The sequence below is a fragment of the Palaemon carinicauda genome, chromosome 18 (assembly GCF_036898095.1).
Source record: "Palaemon carinicauda isolate YSFRI2023 chromosome 18, ASM3689809v2, whole genome shotgun sequence".
NCBI lineage: Eukaryota > Metazoa > Arthropoda > Malacostraca > Decapoda > Palaemonidae > Palaemon > Palaemon carinicauda.
In genome coordinates, this window is record NC_090742.1 from 60,709,813 (window position 1) to 60,732,520 (window position 22,708).

Consider the following 22,708-nt stretch of genomic DNA (forward strand, 5'->3'; position numbering starts at 1 on the left):
CCGTGTCCGAATGTTGACGAGTCACTTCCTGTGATGTGGATGTCGACTCCGGTACTTCAGCCAAATGACCTTTTCCTGTTATAGTCTGCAGTTATCTATGGGAGACATCTAGGACGTAACATCAGTCGGTAACTGTTAAAAAGGACTTGAGTCACTAGACATGTTTCTGAACTTAGCAGGACACGAATTTCCTTATAAATCTCACCTTTCAGGAAGATAGCATCCCAATTGGAGATATCTAAAATTAATTTGATTAGAAGAGTCTGGCATGTAATAGGAAGGTATATTGCGGATAAGAAGGGTGATAACTATTATGAGACATCATTATTCATAAATGAGTAATGTGAGTAATGGAGAAAGGGGGGAGGGGGGTTAATGGGGGGGGGGTGATGATTAAGAAGAATCCTAAGTCGAAGCCAGTGTCGTAATCAAAGGCCCGAACGTCCCGTGACTAGGGTTGCCAGGTTGGCTTTTATTCAGGCCAAAAACCTCAAACTTGGCCTTTTTTAAATTGATTGACCTTTAGTAATATCACGATAAAAAAAGTTGGTCCTTTCATATTATATTTTTGGCCTTTTTTCTACGAATGAGTAGGCCCTTTTAAGCCACGTTTGATTCGAAGTTGGCATTTTTCTCATTTAGAAAACCTGGCAACACTGCCCGTGACGTCAGTGACTCAGTTAACATGGCGGGTCAGTGGTGTCGTGTCGTGTCGTTGCTCTCCATTTTAGTGATTTTTATATTAAATACGTCTTATGCGCACATAGATGGTGAGTGAAAAATGTATTAAAACCTCAGCAATTCATTGAAATGGCTGAAAATACGGCTGAGTGAAGTGAAAGGCGTGAATTTATGAAGTAGTGTCCATCGTGCGTTGTTTTGATGTGTGAATATTCTCTCTCTCTCTCTCTCTCTCCTCTCTCCTCTCTCTCTCTCTCTCTCTCTCTCTCTCTCTCTCTCTCTCTCTCTCTCTCTCTCATATGACCACACCTTTTGGGTGTTTTGTCGAAATTTTCATGCCCAAGTTGAAGAATTAAAGCAAAAAAAGTTTGTGTGAATATCTCTCTCTCTCTCTCTCTCTCTCTCTCTCTCTCTCTCTCTCTCTCTCTCTCTCTCTCTCTCTCTCATATGACCACACCTTTTGGGTGTTTTGTTGAAATTTTCATGCTTAAGTTGAAGAATTAAAGCTAGAAAAGGTTATATTTATATATATGTAATTTTTTTTTGAGTAATGGTTGACCCTCGCCTCAGCTTAGGCCAGGTTAGACCTTGCTAAATTCCTCTTTCTTCTCGAAACTCTGACGTTTTCCTATTATGTATCCCTCAAAAAGTTTTGCTTTTGTATAAAGAAGAAAATAACATCAGTATTCCAATATAATTTTTCATTTTGGTTTTGGGAAAAGCTTATATTTTCCTAATCGAATAAATGCAATATAAAAACCATTGTGCCAAAGCCAGACTGAAATTTTTTTTTGCATTATATAAAGAAAACAATTGCTATTAATATAATCTTTGTTAGATCTTGCTAAAAGATTATATTTTTTTAATTAAAGATATACAATTTAAAAAGTATTTTGCCTAGGCCAGTTCACTGGAAAAAGGTTGGTTTGCTTTTATATAAAAGAAAAAAAATAGCATTAATATGCCAATGATATAATTTTTGTTAGGTTTTGTGAAAACCTTATGTTTTTCTAATCGAAATACATTAAAAAGTGTTTTTTTTTTTGCCAAGACCAGCTTACCTAGAAATTAAGTGATGTCACAATGAAGATTTTCCATTGTTCATGATGGTAATATTAATTATAGCAGCTTCATATATTAATTTCGGAGCCTTTGTATATCGGCGGCCAGTTCCAAGTTCGTGCTTTAAAAAAAAGGGACACTAACCTAAGCTCCCCCCCCCCTAACTTTACCTACAAGTCTACCGTCGTGTCCATACCTACTTACCTAATACGGGGGCTAACTTCCCCCTGTGACCCACCTTACCCTGCCGTATTCTAAGTCAGCTGCCGTTGTACATACAGGTGGCCGCTATCATACAGACACCCCTTAATTTCTTTACTTTAAGGACTGCTATACTGGTCCTATCGCGTAGAATGTTACTACAGGGGTGTATATATGATAGCGGCCCCTGTATGTATGATTACGGGTAACTTAGAATACGGCAGTGTAATCGGGTGTTAGCCTCCCCCCTACCCCCGTTAGGTAAGGAAACGGCTTGTAGGTCAGGGTAGGGGGGAAAGTTTAGGTTAGTTGGTGTCCATTTTTAATCCACACGCGATGAACTGGCCGCTGATAAACAAAAGCTCCTTACTACAGTATTATGTTTTTGAATGTTCCCAAGTCGTATCTACCTTATACCACCATCTGTAAATCTTTGCAAATACATTATTTTCATTTGTATTATCCAAATTCATTTTTGTGCCAAGATGAGCAAAATATATTTTAAAAGTTGGGCTTTTTTTTAATTAAGGAAAGACTGTTTAAATCCCAAGTAAGCCAAAGGTAAGCTCGTACAATTATAGTAATGGACGCAACAACATTTTCCTCTAGTAAATAATGTGCTTTCACAGACTTTGACCTTCAATTCAACAGAGTATAAACCAAAACCTGTTAGACCATCTAAGAATGGGGGATATTTTTTAGAAATCTAATGGTTTTTGTTTCACTGTGCGTTCATTTCGCTTGCAGAAAGAGAAAAACCTCGAACTCCTATGTATCGGCAAGCAGTACATGCTGAGCTGCGACGCTAACCCCGTTGATTATTATTTCTTAGATGATTAAGTTTTTATTTGCAGTGGATATAAGTGTCATTTTCGATGAAAACTGATGTTTTTCTATAGGAAACATCTGTTTTCTAGTACTGTATTATTATTACTAACTAATCTACAACCCTAGTTGGAAAAGCAAGATGCTATAAGCCCAAGGGCTTCAACAGGGAAAATTAGCGCAGTGAGGATAGGAAATAAATAAATGATATAAGAAGTAATGAACAATTAGAATAAAATAATTTAGAGACAATAACAATAACAACATTAAAACAGATTTTTTTTATATAAACTAAAGACTTTTTTCATCTTGTTCCGTAACTATAACAGAACCGGTAGGCTATCATTCCAAAGGGTGTTTTTTTGCTATGATTTCTGGTCCCTTGGGTGTTAGTGCTAGCAGTGCACCTCATGCCGTTCACTATTGGTATTACTGAAAGGTTTTGCAGCATCCCTTCACATTTTAGCCTTTAACCCTTTTACCCCCAAAGGACGTACTGGTACGTTTCACAAAAGCCATCCCTTTACCCCCATGGACGTACCGGTACGTCCTTGCAAAAAAATGCCATAAAAATTATTTTTTTCATATTTTTGATAATTTTTTGAGAAAATTCAGACATTTACCAAGAGAATGAGACCAACCTGACCTCTCTATGACAAAAATTAAGGCTGTTATAGCAATTTAAAAGAAATATACACCAAAATGTGCTGGAAAAAAAGTAACCCCTTGGGGGTTAAGGGTTGGAAATTTCCAAAAAGCCTGGGGGTAAAAGGGTTAACATCTTCATTATCACTTCCTTTCTTCCAAGATGGTTTCAACTTTCAAACACGGTACTACATTTTCTCTCCAACCGTAGTGCCAGTTCTTGTGATCCGAATTCCATACACTGGTCGATATATTCAACTCCTTATGATGTATTAAACCAGCGGTTCTCAAACTTTATTAGTTATAACTTTCAAACTATGCAATGCGTTTTCTCGCCAACTGTAATGTCAGGCCTTTTGATCCGAATTCCATACACTCGTCGATATATTCAACTCCTTATGATGTATTAAACCAGTGGTTCTCAAACTTTATTAGTGATAACTTTCAAACTATGCAATGCGTTTTCTCGCCAAACGTAATGTCAGGCCTTGTGATCCGAATTTCATACACTCGTCAATATACAGTATTCAACTCCTTATGATGTATTAAACCAGCGGTTCTCAATCTTTATTAGTTATAACTTTCAAACTATGCAATGCATTTTCTCGTCAACCGTAATGCCAGTCCTTGTGATCCGAATTCCATACACTCGTCGCTATATTCAACTCCTTATGATGTATTAAACCTTTGGTTCTCAAACTTTATTAGTTATAACTTTCAAACTATGCAATGCATTTTCCTGCCAACCATAATGCCAGGCCTTGTGATCCGAATTCCATACACTCGTCAATATATTCAACTCCTTATGTATTGAACCAGTGGTTCTCAAACTACATTATTATAGCTTGTTACCTCTGGCAGTGGTATGATAGATCAGCGTTACCCTTACCCGATTACTCTTCAGCTATGTGAAGTTATAATACAGTTAAAAGAACCTGGAAGCAAAATTACATGATCAACTGCTGAACACTCGCTGGAGACAGCAATTGATAAAATTATTTTCCTTTTGGGATTTAAGAAAATGAATGTTGTTGGTATAACTTGCATAATTGTGATAGAAAATAATCTATTTACCTCAGAATTATTTATTAATTAATTGATTTGCTGAAAGTTACTCAGGGAGGTACCTAGGCACTTTCTAAAAGTATAGTATAGTAGAATTACTTATAGAGACTGGCTAGTTACTCCCCCAGTATTATTATTATTATTATTACTATCCAAGCTACAACCCTAGTTGGAAAAGCAAGATGCTATAAGGCCAGGGGCTCCAACAGGGAAAAATAGCCCAGTGAGGAAAGGAAATAAATAAATGAAGAGAACAAATTAACAATAAATCATTCTAAAATAAGTAACAACGTCAAAACAGACATGTCATATATAAAATATTAACATAAAAAACAAATATGTCATAAATAAACTATAAAAAGACTCATGTCCGCCTGGTCAACAAAAAAACATTTGCTCCAACTTTGAACTTTTGAAGTTCTACTGATTCAACCACCCGATTAGGAAGATCATTCCACAACTTGGTCACAGCTGGAATAAAACTTCTGGGTTAATTACCCCCAGTTTGGAAACTACAGTATTGGACAATCACAAAGTGAAACCCACCGAGATAAACAAAGCTGATGAATGTGGATAAGGGGAAACTGCAATGAAATAGCTTCTCTCAATCTCAGATGTTCAAGGGTCACTATCCAGAATCAATAGTGTAGTTATTATTAGTATCAGAAATGACTAACGATGAAGGGGTTAACTACTGCACTGTAATTGTTCAGTGGCTGTTTTCCTCTTGGTAAGGGTAGAAGAGAGACTTTAGCTATTGTAAGCAGCTCTTTTTAGAGAAGGACACTCCAAAATCAAACCATTGTTCTCTAGTCTTTGGTAGTACCATAGCCTCTGTACCATGGTCTTCCGCTATCTTGGGTTAGAGATCTCTTGCTTAAGAATACACTCGGGCACACTATTCTATCTTTTTATTTTTAAGTTTTATCCTGTATTTATTTTCAAGTTTTTATATTTTATATATGAAAGATATATTTTGATATTCTTAAACTTCTCTTTTAGTTTTTCATAATATCCTTTCCTCACTGGACTATTTTCCCTGTTGGAACCCTTGAGCTTATAGCATCCTGCTTTTCCAACTGGGGTTGTAGCTTAGCAAATAATAATAATGATGATGATCATAAAAAGCCAACGCAGAAAAGCATATCGCTTCTCTGGAGATTTTCCCCATTTTCTTTATGTGGCCATTTGTTATGTCACTTTTGAATTTCATTAACTTTTTGTTACAGTTGCAATTCTCGTTGAAGATAAACTCAAGGCGAGCTCTGCGAGTCTAGCAGTGCGTTTTGTTAAACTACTTTATATTAATATTTATTTTTCACTTACGTACTTTCTGTTTTCCGGTCCCTTACAATAGGGGACCCCTATCTCTGCAGGACCTCCACTGTCATTTAATCTTATTCGTTCAGAGTATTCAACATTTCATATCGCATATTGCTCATTTACTGTTAAATCGTCACTGTCAAAGGACTCACAAAAGAAGTCTTCAGTTTCCTCTTGAAAGCCTTAATGTCTTCAATCATTTGAATGTGTCGTGGATGTAATGTTTTGCCTTATCCTTTGAGATATCTTTGATTCTAAAAGTTACTGTATATTGCCCTTTCTTCCTGTTAGAATATTGTGCGTGAATTAAGTATATGTTGCAAGTAGATCTTGTCTTGGTAATGCCTACGCCAGTTAACCACTTTTTCTGAAATACAGTGTTTTGTTTTAGTGGGAAAGCAATGTATATTAGAGATCAGGCATAGTAAATAAATATCTTTCTCCCTCAGGTAAATTAAGAAAATTCTTGAATTTCTCATTTTACGTTTGAGGGATTTTCTTTGAAATATCAAGACTAAATTAGTATTTAAAAGTAATTTGGAAATGTTAATTATATATATTAAAAATGGTTAAATAATTTCTGTGAATTGTAGGAGAGATGTCTCATTTTGATTTAAAAAACAATTGCTTTTATGTGGATCTTCATAATCCACATTGAGAGATTATAAAATGTATGTGCTTTAAACCATTACAGTATTACTCCATAGTTGCTTTAAACTGGTATATACAGCATTAACTTTACAAGTAAAGAGTTAGGTCCTACTCCAACAATTTGAAAAGTGGAGGATAACTTCTGGGAAACTGGACGTTATTGTAAGGATAGGACAGTTTTTACTATGCTACTCATGTAAAGTTTAAGGTGTAGCAACCACAGAGTTTGCAGCTTCATGTTGGATATATTAATTGATTTATGTGACCTTTTTGTAGAGAGTAGGGTCAGTGGTAAGTAGACAAGAGATTAGTGGTAGATGTGAGAGTAAGGACAGAAATAATGCTACATTCTATAATATGCTTGTAGTACAGGACTAAGAAAATGGCTGATGTGCCACCAATGAAGACCTGCGGGTTGTCTCACCTTGTGCCCTATGTGCTGATGCATAGGGCCTAGCATTATTATACCAACCTCCCACTGCATCTGTATAGGAAGATGCAAACGTGAAAAGAGAGCCTGGAGTTGAAGGGTTAGGTTTGGCTGTCTGCTGCCGTTTTGGTAGGCAAGCGATCCCTCTTCGCCTTCTTTTATCCTTCTACCATAGTGCATCCATTATTCCTCTCGTCAGTTCTTAAATTCCGGACATGGGGTGCAAGTCAAATGGGGGTCAACCTCGTGTTGACTCTTGGAAGTCCCACACCCTTGATCGTCATAGCCAGGGCATAACCTCATCTCCTATGGTTCATCCATGAAAATAACCGAAACACAAAAACACTTGCTAAGAGAAAACACAAAGGTGGGTTCAGGTCGCAGGAATAGTTTGGCTGGTCGAGGCCATGGCTGGGAAAATAATGGGTAATCGGGCCATGCAGGAGAAGTGGATCGTTGATGCTGTTGTTCATTTGTATTTAAAGGATAAGGGTTTGTATAGTCAGGAGAAATGTAAATTACTTATAAAATTTTAAGATTTTTTACTGCATGACTAGTGAAGTGGTAAACCTAGTTTTGCTGAAATACTGTAAATTGGTGGAAAAAATGAAGGCAGACAAGGCTCTTCTGCAACATGATTAAGATATCTTACATCAGACCTCAACTAAAGACTTGCAAAGATTGCCAAGCCCAACTTCACAAGTTATAGAAAGGCCATGGATACCTGGATGGTTATCAAAAGGTTGCCTTTTCCATATCTGTTTCTTTATCTTACTGTTAGGTATTCATTTTCAAAACCATCGTTATTGTCCCGTTTTGGAAGTGGCTATCTTGGAGGGTGCTTATCCTGTTTCAGTGTGCTGGTTCCACCATGTTGACCAAATTTATCCAACATTTGTTCTGGCTTAAATGCTAACCCTCGTCCTTTACCTAGAAGAGAATATCAGCAAAGCTGGAGAATACGGCAGTTAGACTTTTATAACAAGGTGTAAACAGATGGCTGATAGTTACCTGGTGGGAACCGGAAAGTCCCGCCTTCCTGCTTGCTCACTAAGCACTCTCTCTGAATTCACCATTAGTTAGAACAGACATTCTTCCAATGGCTGGAGATTTTGGGTTATTAATCTTTTTCTATCCAGCGTGATAGTGATTGTTTGCTGAGGGTCTGCCTGCTGATGTACAGTCTTACCCTGGGGTGTCGGAACAGCGTTGCATTACCTTACCGCTAGATAATAAAGCTGGAGGGACATAGTTCCTTCTTGCTTGCAGATGTAGGAGGTCCATGCAACTCACAAAGGATGAGGCCTCCTCCAGAGGGGGAAACCCTCCCATTCCCCTAAGGGAAATGGGAAGGTCTTCAGCCTCGAGACTTGGCCTTAAGTTAAGGGGCTACCAATCTTCTCCGTTTGGCTTCTAGAGGAAAACGACGGCGAAGGGTCAAAGGGAAGCATACCGGCGGTATGGGGATGAGGTTGGGATTTCTTCAACTTGAAAGATAACCTCAGAGATAGAATCCCTTTTGAACCTTTTCTTCCTTCTCCTGCTATACGAAATTACTGGGAGGGTGACTACTCCTGACACTCGTCACAAGGAGATTCCTGCCTGTAGAAGGGTCCTCTGCAGGTAAGGCACAACAGGTGGGGATCCTTTTCCGCTGTGAAAGACCATCACTGCTTTGAGTCTAGTCTTTAGACCTAGAAGAATAGACATTTCTTCTTCAGAGGAACTCTATGCTCATATGGAGCTATGAGCAGCCCTGCCCTCCAGTCAGAATTAGTCGAGGTCTTACATTCCTTTAAGGGGGCCCCATATGAACTGTTTAAACAAGCCATAGACAGGAATCTTACCCTGAAAACGTCATTCTTGCTCTCATTACCTTCGGATAAGTGAGTTTGGGAACTTCATAGACTATTTCGACATCACCCATTCAAAGGGATGGAGGAAGGTCTTTCTTGGCTTCGTCCCTTGGTTTGTTGCCAAAATCCGGAACCCATTGTCTAACAATCATATATTTTCATCTTTTCAGGTTGTGATTCCACGTAAGGTAACCGAGAATCCTGATAATCTGTTACTCTGTCCTGTAAGGGCATTGAGGGCTAAATATACAAGGTCAGTCAGACTGCACCTGCAACATCTCTTTGTCAGTACAAAATAACCAAGAACATTCTGGCTAAGAGAGGGGATCTCTAAATCATTATTGTCTGAGGCTAGGAATTCAGGTTAGAGCTCTTGACATTACGAGGTTTTAGCACCTCGCTGCTTTTCACCGTACCTTCTCTGTGGCCCAGGTTCTTCAGGCAGGTTTCTGGAAAAGACGGACAACCTTTACAGCCCATTAACTGTGGGATGTACCACAAGGTTAAAGGCCACTCATGAATGGCAGAGGCAAGGGACAGTGACATTGCTCTATCAGGCAGGACAATGCCCCAGAGACTGGCCATATATACATATGATCAGTGCCCAAGCCTCCCTCTCCACCCAAGATAGGACCAAGGAGGGTCAGACAATGGCTGCTGATGACTCAAACCTCCCATCCATAGCTCACAAGGATGGCGAGGTTACAGATTTATGCTTCAACCTGTCGTAGCTTCTCTGTAGGTGATCTAACTACTTGAGCTCCTCTTACAGGACAAGCAACTTTACGTCAGGGGCTAAGGTTACACAAGCGAGTCTTTTTCCCTCACACTCCTTACGAGGGAGAGAGTGATGTATCCAAGCAAACCTACAACTTTTTTAAATAGCTTTGTTGCTACAACTTCAAACCCATCACCTTTGCCAGGCTTTCAACACAGAGTTGTCACTCAAGCTCTATTGCTTTCAGACACGGGCTGTGATCCTCCACATGCATATGTGGTTCATGAGGTGTAAGGAACCCCGACTCTTCGACCTAAGTAGGAGTCACGAGCTCCTGGGTAAAGTTCCAACCACTTGGAATGGGGACTTCCACCCACTTTATAATGAATCTCCTATAAGTAAATTTGTGTTTTACCTTAGCTATACAAACCCCGAGTCATTTTCTCAAACTTACCTGCTAGCATCAACCCCTGAGTAAGTCCTTGCTGCAATCAAATTGAAGATCTGTGAGTGAGCTGGTAGGGCACCTGTTACCGCCTGGTTACCAACTAGTAAACTACCTACTGATTGTTTACACCTTGTTAAAGTTTTTAACTGCCATATTCCAGCATATACTGTTATCATCTCCTTTTAAGTAAAGAATGAAGCTTTGTATACAATTATTAGGACAAATACAAATTACATTAGCAATTTGTAATTTTTTTGCTTTTATAAATACCGCTGATTTCTAAGCTCTTAAGTTGTCTGTTAATTTTTTCAAGTTACCAAGAAGAGATATTTTTTGGAGAACTGGCAATGTTAACCATTAGGTAAGAGTGTTTGTGGCACCTAGGCCGAATGTTTAAGGTTAGGGTATGTATGCAACAGACCACTTTCATAGCTTTTATTCTACAGGGGTATCCACAAGTTCTTTGATGCCTTTGCGCTAGGGCTTGTGGTGGCTGCTCAACTAGTGGCTTAGCTAGATGGTAACTTCTAGAATGTAGGCAGAATGACTAGCACTTCTCCATTCATTTTGCCCCTATCTTAAGGATGAATTAGTTGAAGTGTTACTCGCTAGATCTAACTCGATGCTGGTAAACTACATTTCTGAGCTTATTTCTTTAGAACCTAAAGAAGTTCTCCTCCATCCTCCCTGAACGAGAGGGAGGATGGTGGAATATATACAGTACTAACATTTTGGTCATCATATACCATGTATATTATTATTAATTGCTAAGCTACAACCCTAATTGGAAAAGCAGGATGCTATAAACCCAGGGGCCCCAACAGGGAAAATAGCCCAGTGAGGAAAGGAAACAAGGAACAATAAAATATTTTAGAACAGTAACAACATTGAAATAAATATTTCATATATAAACTTTAAATAATTTAACAAAACAAGAGGAAGAGAAATTAGATAGAATAGTGTGCCCAAGTGTACCCTCAAGCAAGAGAACTCTAACCCAAGACAGTGGAAGACCATGGTACAGAGGCTATGTCACTACCCAAGACTAAGAGAACAATGGTTTGATTTTGGTGTGTTCTCCTAGAAGAGCTGCTTACCATTGCTAAAGTGTCTCTTCTACCCTTACCAAGAGGAAAGTAGCCACAGACCATTTACAGTGCAGTAGTTAAATCCTTGGGTGAAGAAGAATTGTTTGGTAATCTCAGTTTTGGCAGATGTATGAAGACAGAGGAGAATCTGTAAAGAATAGGCCGGAGTATGCAGTGCATGAGTAAGCAAAGGGAAAGTGAACCGTAACCAGAGAGAAGGATCCAATGTAGTACTGTCTGTCCAGACAGCTATCAACTTCAGAGGAAGGGATCCCTCCTTTGACCATATGTCGATCTTCTCGGACAATCCAGGCCCTATCAGTGTATTAATTCCAGTGATAGACAGGTAGGAGGTTGCTGAAGTAATCTCCCTCACTCATAAAGGACCATTTCCAGGGAAGATAAAGAACCTACCAGTGGGGTTTTAGGCTGATTTCTGACCTACCAATTATTATTATTATTATTATTACTAGCCAAGCTACAACCCTAGTTGGAATAGCAAGATGCTAAAAGTCTCATTACTTGAAATACTTGCTTGAGCGTACACTCGGGCACACTGTTCTATCTAGTTTCTCTTCCTCTTGTTTTGTTGAAGTTTTTATAGTTTATATTGGAGATATTTATTTCAATGTTTTTTCTGTTCTTAGAATATTTTATTTTTCCTTGTTTTGTTTCCTCACTGGGCTATTTTACCTGTTGGGGCCCCTGGGCTTATAGTATACTGCTTTTCCAACTAGGGTTGTAGCTTAGCATTTAATAATAATAATAATACTTTGTATTTTGCAAAGGAACATCACATATTTTTAAAGTAGTTTGCATTTGTTTCTATTTATGCAAACTTGGGTCCTTTAGTTTATACTTAACTACTTTAATCCTCGACCACCCATCTTATTCCTTAGCCAAAAGGTCATAAGTGAAGAGACTTTTAACAGGTAAGGGACAGGGCTCTTTGCCTTGTTTCCTGAGTCACTTAACTGCTTGTTAACCCTTTTGCCCCCAATGGACGTACTGGTACGTTTCGCAAAACTCATCCCTTTACCCCCAATAGACGTACTGGTACGTTTCACAAAACTCATCCCTTCACCCCCATGGACGTACTGGTACGTCGTTGCAAAAAATTGCTATTTACATTTTTTTGCATATTTTTGATAACTTTATGAGAAACTTCAGGCATTTTCCAAAAGAATGAGACCAACCTGACCTCTCTATGATGAAAATTAAGGCTGTTAGAGCAATTAAAATAAAATATATTGCAAAATGTGCTTGAAAAAGAAAATGCCTGGGGGTTAAGGGTTGGAAAGTTCCAAATAGCTTGGGGGTAAAAGGGTTAAAACCATTCAACAGCTGTCCAGCTCATTGCTGAAAAATACTCAGGTTTATATAGGTAGGAAAAATACGAATTAGTTAAAAATTAAATTATTTTCCATTGCAAAAAAATAAAATTTTGATTTGCCTTAGAATTTTATTTCACTACATATGCTTAAAGTTTTGCTTTTGTAGTGAAAGTAACAATGGTGAATGACTTTTGGTTTTGATGTTATGAACACATCTTGTTTACTATTTACAGGTACTTAATTTCATCTTTATTTTCATGACCTTTTTGTTTTCAGCTGCCGAAAAGTATTTTTCGTATGAGGGGGAGCTAGGTATACCAGGAGAATGGGGTGATAGACCGCTCATACGTTTAAGACGAGAAGAAAATCTCAAGGATAAGGATGGAGAGAAGCCGATATCTACGGTTAGTCGTCTTATATTTCTGTTTTTTTTTTTTATATTTTTTTGTGTGTTTTATATGTCCAGCTTACATAATTGATGCTTGCATTTTCACATGGCCTTGGAGTGTGATTTGCCTTAGTTTTCAGCTATACTGTATCTCCTTTTGTTTTTCACGTTGCGTTTTTTTATGGTGATATTTCGGTAGAGTCCCACCCAGTGCCATTACCGCTTATTGCCTTATTTTTTGTTTGGGTTCCCCCAGGTCCCTCAGTGTGAGGCCCCTTGTATATCCACCAGAGAGTTGCTAATGCATCTTCCGATGTATTTTGCATCTTCCAGTACATAGAAGCTTGATGCTTTTCTGTTTTCACTAGCAAAGCAAGGGCACGTCTGAGTGAAAACCATTGGATTTTGATGATATTTTGATCTAGTTTAATGGTTTTTTCTCCGCCATGCGCTCACTTCGCTTGCGAAAAACAAGAATCAAGCTCCTATGTACTGGCAAGCGGTAATAGCGCTGGGTGGGACTCTACTGAAATATTATCTTTTTAGTAAGCTTTTTGTATCTTGCAATGTCAGCCTAGTGAATATAGCCTATTTTCATTTTATCATCGTGTTTGTTTTTTTTTAACTTATGAGCTGGAACATTATGTAGCCTTTCATCATTAACATGAACTATTGTCTATCAGATGTTTTCACCGAATGTGATACAGTATGTCTGTTTGTGCTTATTAATCATGGCTGTAATAATGATGAAATTATGCTCTCAGCTGTCATGACCATTCAAGTGACACAGTTTTTATTTATTGCATGTCATCTTTTAAGATGTCATCTCCGTATGAAGTCACATGGTGAGCAATTGTGTTCAATGCCGGAGTGGTGATTTTTGTTTAAATGTTGTTCTCTTAAGATAATTTCTTAAAGAAACCACAAAGTTTCTTGGTACAGCTGATATTATTGTTATTTTATTATTATTATTATTATTAATACTTGCCAAGCTACAACCCTAGTTGGAAAAGCAGGATGCTACAAGCTCAAGGGCTTCAGTAGGGGAAAATAGCCCTGTGAGGAAAGGAAGTAAGGAAAATATACTAAAAGAGAAGCAATGAACATTAAAATGAAATATTTTAATAGTAATGGCATTAAAACAGAATTTTCATATATAAATTATAAAAGAGACATGTCAGATTGTTAAACATAAAAACATTTGCTGCAAGTTTGAACTTTTGATAAGTGCAGTAATCAAAATCGATTTTAAAGGGTTAAATTGAATGAAGCCAATTATAATACTGCGTAAGTTATTTTGAATTTATAGTTGTTTAGTGGTTTTTTTTATTAAGATATGGTTTTATTGTCTTAAGGCATGTAAGCATATTTATATACACTACAAAATGCAAGTCAGTGTACCCATAGCATGTTAATTGTGTCAGTGTTAAATCTCCTTTTTCTTGTAAGATAAGCTAGCATTGAAATATTCTTGAATCAATTTGCATAGGAAGTGAAGATAGTTTTTTATTTTGTTCAATGCGCATTACTCATTTAAGATTGCTTCATTCAGCTCAAATTTATGGTGGTAATACGATAATGTCCCGACTGGTGATCGCCAGATTTGGGTTTGAGTCCTGCTCAAACTCGTTTGTTCCTTTAGTCGCTGCAACCTTGCCATTCTTGGGGACTGAGGAAGGGGGTTTTAGGGGAACCTATATGTCTATCTGCTGAGGCATCAGCAGTCATTGCCTAGCCCTCCTTGATCCTAGCTTGGGTGGAGAGGATAACTGTGAATAGATCAATATGGTTTTGCTAACGACAACTGAAATATTCAGTTGTCCTGGGTGTCCTGTACGAGTTACAAACTCCTGATAGTTAGATCATTGTTTTGAAACTAGGAAATTTGGGTAGGATGGAAGGAGTGCTTTCCTTGACTTAGTACCAAGTCTAGTCATTTTGAAAGTTTAAGATATCACTGTTACCTCTGCCAACGTAGTTGGAAGGAGGTTGTTTTACCCAGTTTGTAATTTATGCGTATTTGCTTGTCTGTGAACAGCTTCCTTTCCACAATTTGAATTTTTGAGTAATGAAACTTGGAAGGATTAACTGTTATGTAAAAAGCCTGAAATTATTAAATTGGGTAAGGTCAGGGTCACGGTGAAGCAAAATGTCCAATTCACGAAATCAGCCATAAGTTTGGACACTGTTATCACAGAGACTTCAAACTTGGTTCATATTTGATACATGTTGAGAAATAAGCTGGCATGGCGCAGGTCTGCACTCTACTGAGTGCCCCCCTAGTTGCTGGTTATGCAATAGCATTTCCCCTGTATATAAAAACTTCTTAATGATCAAGTTGCTGTGTAATAATATCTCAATAAGACTAGAAAATTGTCAGTGTTCATGCTCTTTGTTTCTACAGTAATATAAACCTTGTTTCTATAGGAATACAAACCTTGTTTCTATAATAGGAGACCGATTCAAGCGCAGCCGGAACTCTGCAGTAATACGACGAGGTGAGGGCAGTCGCTGGTAATTACCGGGCGGTTACGGGTAAATTCCGTCCCCCTTAACTGGACAGTTGCTTTGATTTCAGCTGCCGATTAACACCGACATGTTATCAGCATCTCTTCAAATTTGACTTTTATATATCTTTACTTTCTCTCCCTGTGAGACTGAAAAATGTGGCACCTAGTACCAGTAGGGAGGTAGAGCCTCGTACTTTGTGCCCTTCTTGCATGGGGCTTGTGTGCCGCTTCGATTCCCCCTTTTGAGGAATGTAGGGAGTGGTCACCCTCCCAGTGGCAGGTGTATGGTAAGAAGCAGGAGGAAGAGGCTAAGCACAACTTTTCCATTGGGCTCATCCTTGAAATCATAGAAATCGGCTAAACCTCTTCTTTCAACCTCGATACTCTGCCCTCTGACCCCTCCCCATTGGTCTCTTTGCGAGGTATCGGTTTCAGTGCGATGTAATTCTAGGTCGAGAGTGAAAGTATCTGGCCCTTTTATTCTCTGCTTCCCCTCCCTTTGGGGTGTAGCTGTTGGAATCCTATGTAGCTGAAAGGATGTAAGCCTCATCTTTTGCGAGCAGCTTCTATACATACATACATATACCAAGGCACTTCCCCCAATTTTGGGGGGTAGCCGACATCAACAATGAAACAAAACAAAAAGGGGACCTCTACTCTCTACGTTCCTCCAGCCTAACAAGGGACTCAACCGAGTTCAGCTGGTACTGCTAGGGTGCCATAGCCCACCTTTATATTGCTGTTAAATAGATATGTTCGTTCCCCCATCCTCCCTATGAGGGGGAAGATGGATATGTACAGGCAAATCTATCAAATTCTTTAATGCCTGATTTGATAGACTTACTAGTTGAAGAAATATTTAGTCTTGCTGTTGCAAGCCGTGAACCCGACAGTTACTTACGACCCTGGTTCGTGAGGTGTCTAGGATGCTATTCTCCGCACATTACCAGATCATACATCAGCAATCCTGGGATTTTAGCAAGGCGGTCTTAACTAGACAAACCTGATTCCTGCCATCACTTTCCCCCAAATCCTAGGTGCAATTAAAGTGATTAAGTGCAATGGCAAAGGGGCCCGGTCTTCCCTGGTACCAGCCTCTAATTATCAGCTATTGCCAAACACTCGGTAAGTTCTAACTGCTGAGGTTCAGTTGTGCTTGAATCAATCTTTTGTTAAAGGACGAAGGTTTGTGTCGTTGGGAAAAACACAAATTACTTTTTGAATTTATGATGTTTATTGTGTTGTGGATTAAACTAACTACATTTTCACTTTGTAATGAACTGATTTTTTTTTTACTTTACATTTTCTAAAGTCCATCCCTGTGGTATTCTTTACCTGTAATATATTTACCTGCATGTCAGCAATTGTACAAAGTACCTGCTACCTACTCAATGAAAATCTGTTGCATTTCTTTGTGGTTTGGCAATGTTCAGTTGTGTACATATTGTATTTATTTATCAAAATGATAAAAAGTTGTTTGAGAATTTCCACTTCAGGTTCAGGATATTAGTAATTTTTGAGTTCTTTTCTTTTAGCATGTATTTGGTCCTGATAATACTAAATGAAAATTGCATGAGTAACGTTTCTGTAATAATGTATGGTTCCTGATTTGACAATGTGATAATGTTGATACCTGACTATGGATTGTCTAAAAAAAAGTTGAATACTGTACTGTACTTACATTTTTGTGCATGTCATTAGTACTTTTTAATGTTGTATTTTCGTACTATAGGTCATAATTACGTATGTCGCTCATCTTTCTTATTTTTCATTCCTCCTTACTGAATCACATATACATAATCTGTTTCTGATTTCTGTAGTGAATGTTATCATTGTTACTGCATATTGCCATTTTCCTCATACATGTTCTCAAAATTTTTTAGCAATTGCCTTTATTGTCAAGTAGTATACCCTTTTGATGTTTAGCCTATTGAGCTCTGAAATTAATTGATGGCCTGACATCTGTAGAGCCCAACAATCATGATTTTGTGTTGCCTAAAAAAAAATAAATAGCACTCCCTAACTTGCCATAGTGCTGCTACTAATTCACAATAATAATCTGCTTGCTAACATTATGCAAAAACTTGCAGGGGAAGAAGCCGACCGTTCCTGCAAAAAATACCAAAGTTAGCAAGGTTTCTTCTGCAAAGAGCAAGCTGCTACTGAAGACAGTGACTAGTGACGATAGTCTATCAGTAGAAACCCCCTCTAGTGTCAAAACATCCAATAATGATACTAGTGCTACTACCACAACTACTACTACCACCACATCCATCACTACTACTACCACCTCCTCACCTACCACCAATCCTGTCCCGATTAGTAACGATGATTCTCCGGCTGTCGTCTCTTCTACGGAAGGAGCTAGTTCAGAGAATGTCACGGGAGGGGCAATGGTGGGTTACTGTTGTAGTAATGTAGTTTTTCATATTCATTCATTGTGGTTCTTTTGTCTTTGGTAAGGATGAGCACTTTGTTTCTGTAGGGTGTTGAGAACTGTGGATGTTGAGTAGGATTTACTGATCATGGTTTTAGCTAGCTGTTTTTGCTAATTAGTAGAACCTGATAAACAAGTATAGATTATTTAGTGTTATGTTGGTTGTGGTCTTTTCTTCTCTTATGGTAGAATACTCTATTATATAATGAATGTTAATTTCTTTTACAGGTTGGCTATTTAACGTTTATACTGTACTGTGAATTTTCATACATTTATGTTAAGTTACGATTATGCTCTAGCAGTAATTATCTTGGGAGTAATACATACCTAGCGTTAGCCTTCGTTTTAAGAGGAATAGAGTGGTTTCTTTTAGGTTTGACAATAAAGGTGGGATAAACATACAACTTAATCCTTTAGGGAATTGGAAGTCTTCATATTTTTTTTGAGAGGATGATGATAGCTTAAACTTCAGCGAAAATTATTTAACAATTAAATTAACTGACGTTCTAACCAATTACAGGATTAGTACTTCTGTACCTGTCCGTTATAGCTTTCCCAGCTAAGTAAGCTGTAGAAAATACAAGAGGTCTTTTTGAAACGTCCTATTGTATCTCCACTGACTTGACTAATGTCTAACTTTATTCATATCCAATTATCACATATCAATTAAAATCAAATCCATTAGGTTGAATCCTACTATTGGAAATGGGAGCAATTCTTGATTAACTACTTGATAATTATTTAGGGTTTATCATTTGGTTATAATTCTTATAGGTGCCAGATAACTATTAGTCTGATTTCATAGCTTAAAGAAAATTGTACTCTTATGATTACTTCATATTATTATTATTAGCTAAGCTACAACCCTAGTTGGAAAAGCAGGATGCTATAAGCCCAGGGGCTCCAACAGGGAAAATAGCCCAGTGAGGAAAGGAAAATAGGAAAATACAATATTTTAAAAGAGTAACAATATTAAAATAAATATCTCCGATATACAGTAGACTAAAAAAAACTTTAACCAAACAAGAGGAAGAGAAATAAGATAGAATAGTGTGCTTGAGTGTACCCTCAAGCAAGAGAACTCTAACCCAAGACAGTGGAAGACCATGGTGCAGAGGCTATGGCACTACCCAAGACTAGAGAACAATGGTTTGATTTTGGAGTGTCCTCCTAGAAGAGCTGCTTACCATAGCTGAAGAGTCTCTTCTACCCTTACCAAGAGGAAAGTAGTCACTGAACAATTACAGTACAGTAGTTAACCCTTGGGTGAAGAAGAATTGTTTGGCAATCTCAGTGTGGTCAGGTGTATGAGGACAGAGGAGAATCTGTAAAGAATAACCAGACTATTCGGTGTCTGTGTAGGCAAAGGGAAAGAACCGTAACCAGAGAGAAGAGTCCTATGTAGTACTGTCTGGCCAATCAAAGGACCCCATAACTCTCTAGCAGTAGTATCTCAAACCGTATGTAAGAGAAGTTAGTGGTTTTCCTTTTTTGGCATCATTTTAGCAGTGTGAACCTATGTAATGGTGATATTAGTGATGTTTATGTTGTTTGGGATAATGTGATGTGGTCCATCGAAATTGTAATGGATAAAAAGGCATATTTTTTTGGTGTCAGAGTTGTTGCTACCTTTGAATTCTTTCCTTTGGGATACATGTGGTCTTAATATTTTTTGGTAAGGGATTTTTTTATTACTGGCTTTTATTGTATCATTTAATTATTAAGGTTATAATTTTATTGTAAATAGAATTTCTATTGAATATACTAATTCCTTCAAAAATTCATGGTTAGCTGTTAAATTTGGCTCTAAATCTTAATGATATATAAACTATAAAAAGACTTGGGTTAGCCTGAACAACATAAAAACATTTGCTGCAAGTTTGAACTTTTGAAGTTCCACTGATAGGAAACTTTATACACTTTTCCATCCCCTGATATAATTTTTCTCTCAATTTGTAAATCTTCTAGTTTATTGTTACTATGCCTTACAAAAGCTTACATAAAACCAATTTGCAAGCATCCATTTATTGCTAGCCTACAGAACTTGTGTTAGGCTTCTTTTAAATAGGGTTTCATAGCATGTGTATTGGAGTGAATTAATTTGGTTGACTCTTTAAGTACATGCATGTGTTTTGGTGGTTGTGGTCTTGATATTAGGTTGTATGTATACTTGAAATAATTTCCTGTAGTAGAGGTTAGAAAAGATGAAATTATTGTGGTAGAGTAGTTTGAGACTACTCAATTTACATAGGGCTAACTCGAAGAAAATGTTCTCTGAAAGGTGAAGATTATAGCGATGATTCATAGATGAAGTATGGACTGCTGAATTGGGGAATACCAAAGGGATCAGTTGAAGGGTATGGAGTAAAACACGCTTACGGTCCGCAGCGTGATGGACAAAGTTTGCCGCACTTGCTGAAACTCTACCCCATAGATTGGAAAGCTGATGTATTCTGAAGTATGCGTATGCTGTTTTAGAGGAAAAGTCGTGAATTGCCTGTTAGTTGAGTGTCTATAGTCCATTTCTTTTAGCGATGCAGATGTGCACCGACTCGCAGCGGTGCCCTTTTAGTCCTGAAAAGTTTCCTGATCGCTGATTGGTTAGAATTATCCCGTCCAACCAATCAGCGATCAGGAAACTTTTCCGAGCTAAAAGGGCACCGCTGCGAGTCGGTGCAAATCTGCATCGCTAAAAGAAATTGACTATAGTCTCTCTCCTGTTGCAATGTATGCTGTAGCTCATTGATTTTTGTCTTAGAGTTATTCTTATTTGAGTATTGTCCACACCACTAAAGGACTTCAAAGCATCTTGATGCTTTTTATATTAACCCTTTTACCCCCAGGCTATTTGGAAATTTCCAACCCTTAACCCCCAGGGGGTTATTTTTTTCCAAGCACATTTTGCGGTATATTTTTTTTAAATTGCTCTAAAAACCTTAATTTTTGTCATAGAGAGGTCAGGTTGGTCTCATTCTCTTGAAAAATGCCTGAATTTTTAAAAAAAAAATTATCAAAAATATGAAAAAAAAATTTTTATAGCATTTTTTTGCAAGGACGTACCGGTACGTCCATGGGGGTAAAAGGATGGCTTTTGTGAACTATACCAGTACATCCTTTGGGGGTAAAAGTGTTAAATATCAAGTACTGTATAATTTTAGAAATAGCTTGTACCTTCTGTTGAATAACTGATGATAGTCCCTTGTATAATCAGGGAATCTGTTGCGGAATAGAGATTAGTTGGTCTTGAAAGAAATTTACCAGAGGCTCTTAGAAAATGTAAATAACCTTTTTATTAGAGAAATAGTAGTTATAGTAATTTAGGAGTTTGTGTTTTTATGTCTGGGGTACGTTACTCTAATTGTATTAAATCTCTATTACTGAATTGTAAGATAAAGTACTGCTTGCTTGTTTGGCGACGCTTACAAGTTTTTGGAGGACTTAAAACGTGAGGTGCTTTTATATAGATTTTTAAAAGATGTTGCTAATTATTTTGTTGATTTTTAAAAGATGTTGCTAATTATTTTGTTATAACTTGGGTTGAAAATAGAAAAGTTTTTAATATACAAAGTTAATGCATTGTTTTTCTAATGATCCACAGCCAGTCGATTTGGAATCTAAATCTACGGCCACACCAGACATTCCAAAAAACGACACTGATACAGGTGCAACGGATGCCACCGTCAAAAGTGTAAACACTCAGCCGCTTGATGATGATGATGAAATAGACCCGGACAGTGGAAATGATGAGTTTCAACCCATCACGGATTATAAAACTAAGAATACCACGATAGATCATCATCGGTAAGATTGTTTTCCTTATGTAGTGGATCCAGATTAGCCTCAAAATTTTATAGACCTTTTATTAACCCTTTTACCCCCGGGGTATTTGGAAATTACCAACCCTTAACCCCCAGGGGGTTATTTTTTTCCCAGCACATTTTGCAGTATATTTTATTTAAATTGCTCTAACAGCCTTAATTTTTGTCATAGAGAGGTCACGTTTGTCTCATTCTCTAGGAAAATGCCTGAATTTTCTCAAAAAATTATCAAAAAATATGAAAAACTAATTTTTATAGCATTTTTTTGCAAGGACGTACCGGTACGTCCATGGGGGTAAAGGGATGACTTTTGTGAAACGTACCAGTACTTCCTTTGGGGGTAAAAGGGTGAACAACCAAAAAATATAGACGGGAGCGGGATTAGATTAATCTAACCAGTAATCGGCCCAGTGTCAAATTCAACTCTTGAGATTTAACAAAAGTATATTTAAAATATGAAAAAAAAACATATATTTTAAAGAAAGTTCAAATTTTATATAGCACCCAGAGAGAGAAATTTTTAAGTAAGAAAATAATTTGGTGTGTTTTAGATAGTTTCAAGTCCTTAAACTCCCAAGATTTTGGTAACTAAATATTTGACAGTTAATACATACATATACCAAGGCACTTCCCCATGGGGTAGCCGACATCAAACTAATGAAACAGAAAAGGGGACCTCTCCTCTCTACGTTTCTCCCATCCTGACAAGGGACTCGATCGAGTTCGGCTGGTACTGTTAGGGGTGCCACAACCCACCCTCCCCCGTTATCCACCACAGATGAAGCTTCATAACGCTGAATACCCTACTGCTGCTGCCTCCGCGGTCTTCCAAGGCACCGGAGGAAGCAGCAGAGCCTACCGGAACTGCGTCACAATCGCTCGCCATTCATTCCTATTTCTAGCACGCTCTCTTGCCTCTCTGACATCTAGCCTCTTATCACCTTGAGTTTCCCTCACTCCATCCATCCATCCATCTAAACCTTGGCCTTCCTCTTGTACTTCTCCCATCAACTCTTGCATTCATCACCTTCTTTAGCAGACAACCATTTTCCATTCTCAACATGGCCAAACCATCTCAACACATTCATGTCCACTCTAGCTGCTAACTCATTTCTCACTACTTCGTTCCTAACCCTATCTACTCGAGATACACCAGCCATACTCCTTAGACATTTCATCTTAAACACATTCAATTTCTCTCTCTCCGTCACTTTCATTCCCCACAACT

General features: G+C 37.9%; 1 protein-coding gene across 3 annotated transcripts in view; it reads left to right on the forward strand.

Moving 5' to 3' along the window:
• The first annotated feature begins 660 nt into the window (after positions 1-660).
• Positions 661-22,708, forward strand: part of l(1)G0289 (lethal (1) G0289) — a 60,764-nt gene continuing 38,716 nt past the window's right edge. For 2 of the 3 annotated variants that reach the window (XM_068392416.1, XM_068392417.1), the window contains exons 1-4: positions 661-770; positions 12,604-12,731; positions 17,316-17,621; positions 21,261-21,463. In XM_068392416.1, the coding sequence (XP_068248517.1) occupies positions 686-770; positions 12,604-12,731; positions 17,316-17,621; positions 21,261-21,463 (722 nt within the window). In that variant the 5' untranslated portion in view covers positions 661-685. The remainder of the gene's footprint in view (positions 771-12,603; positions 12,732-17,315; positions 17,622-21,260; positions 21,464-22,708) is intronic. The other variant, XM_068392418.1, reaches the window with a different exon arrangement.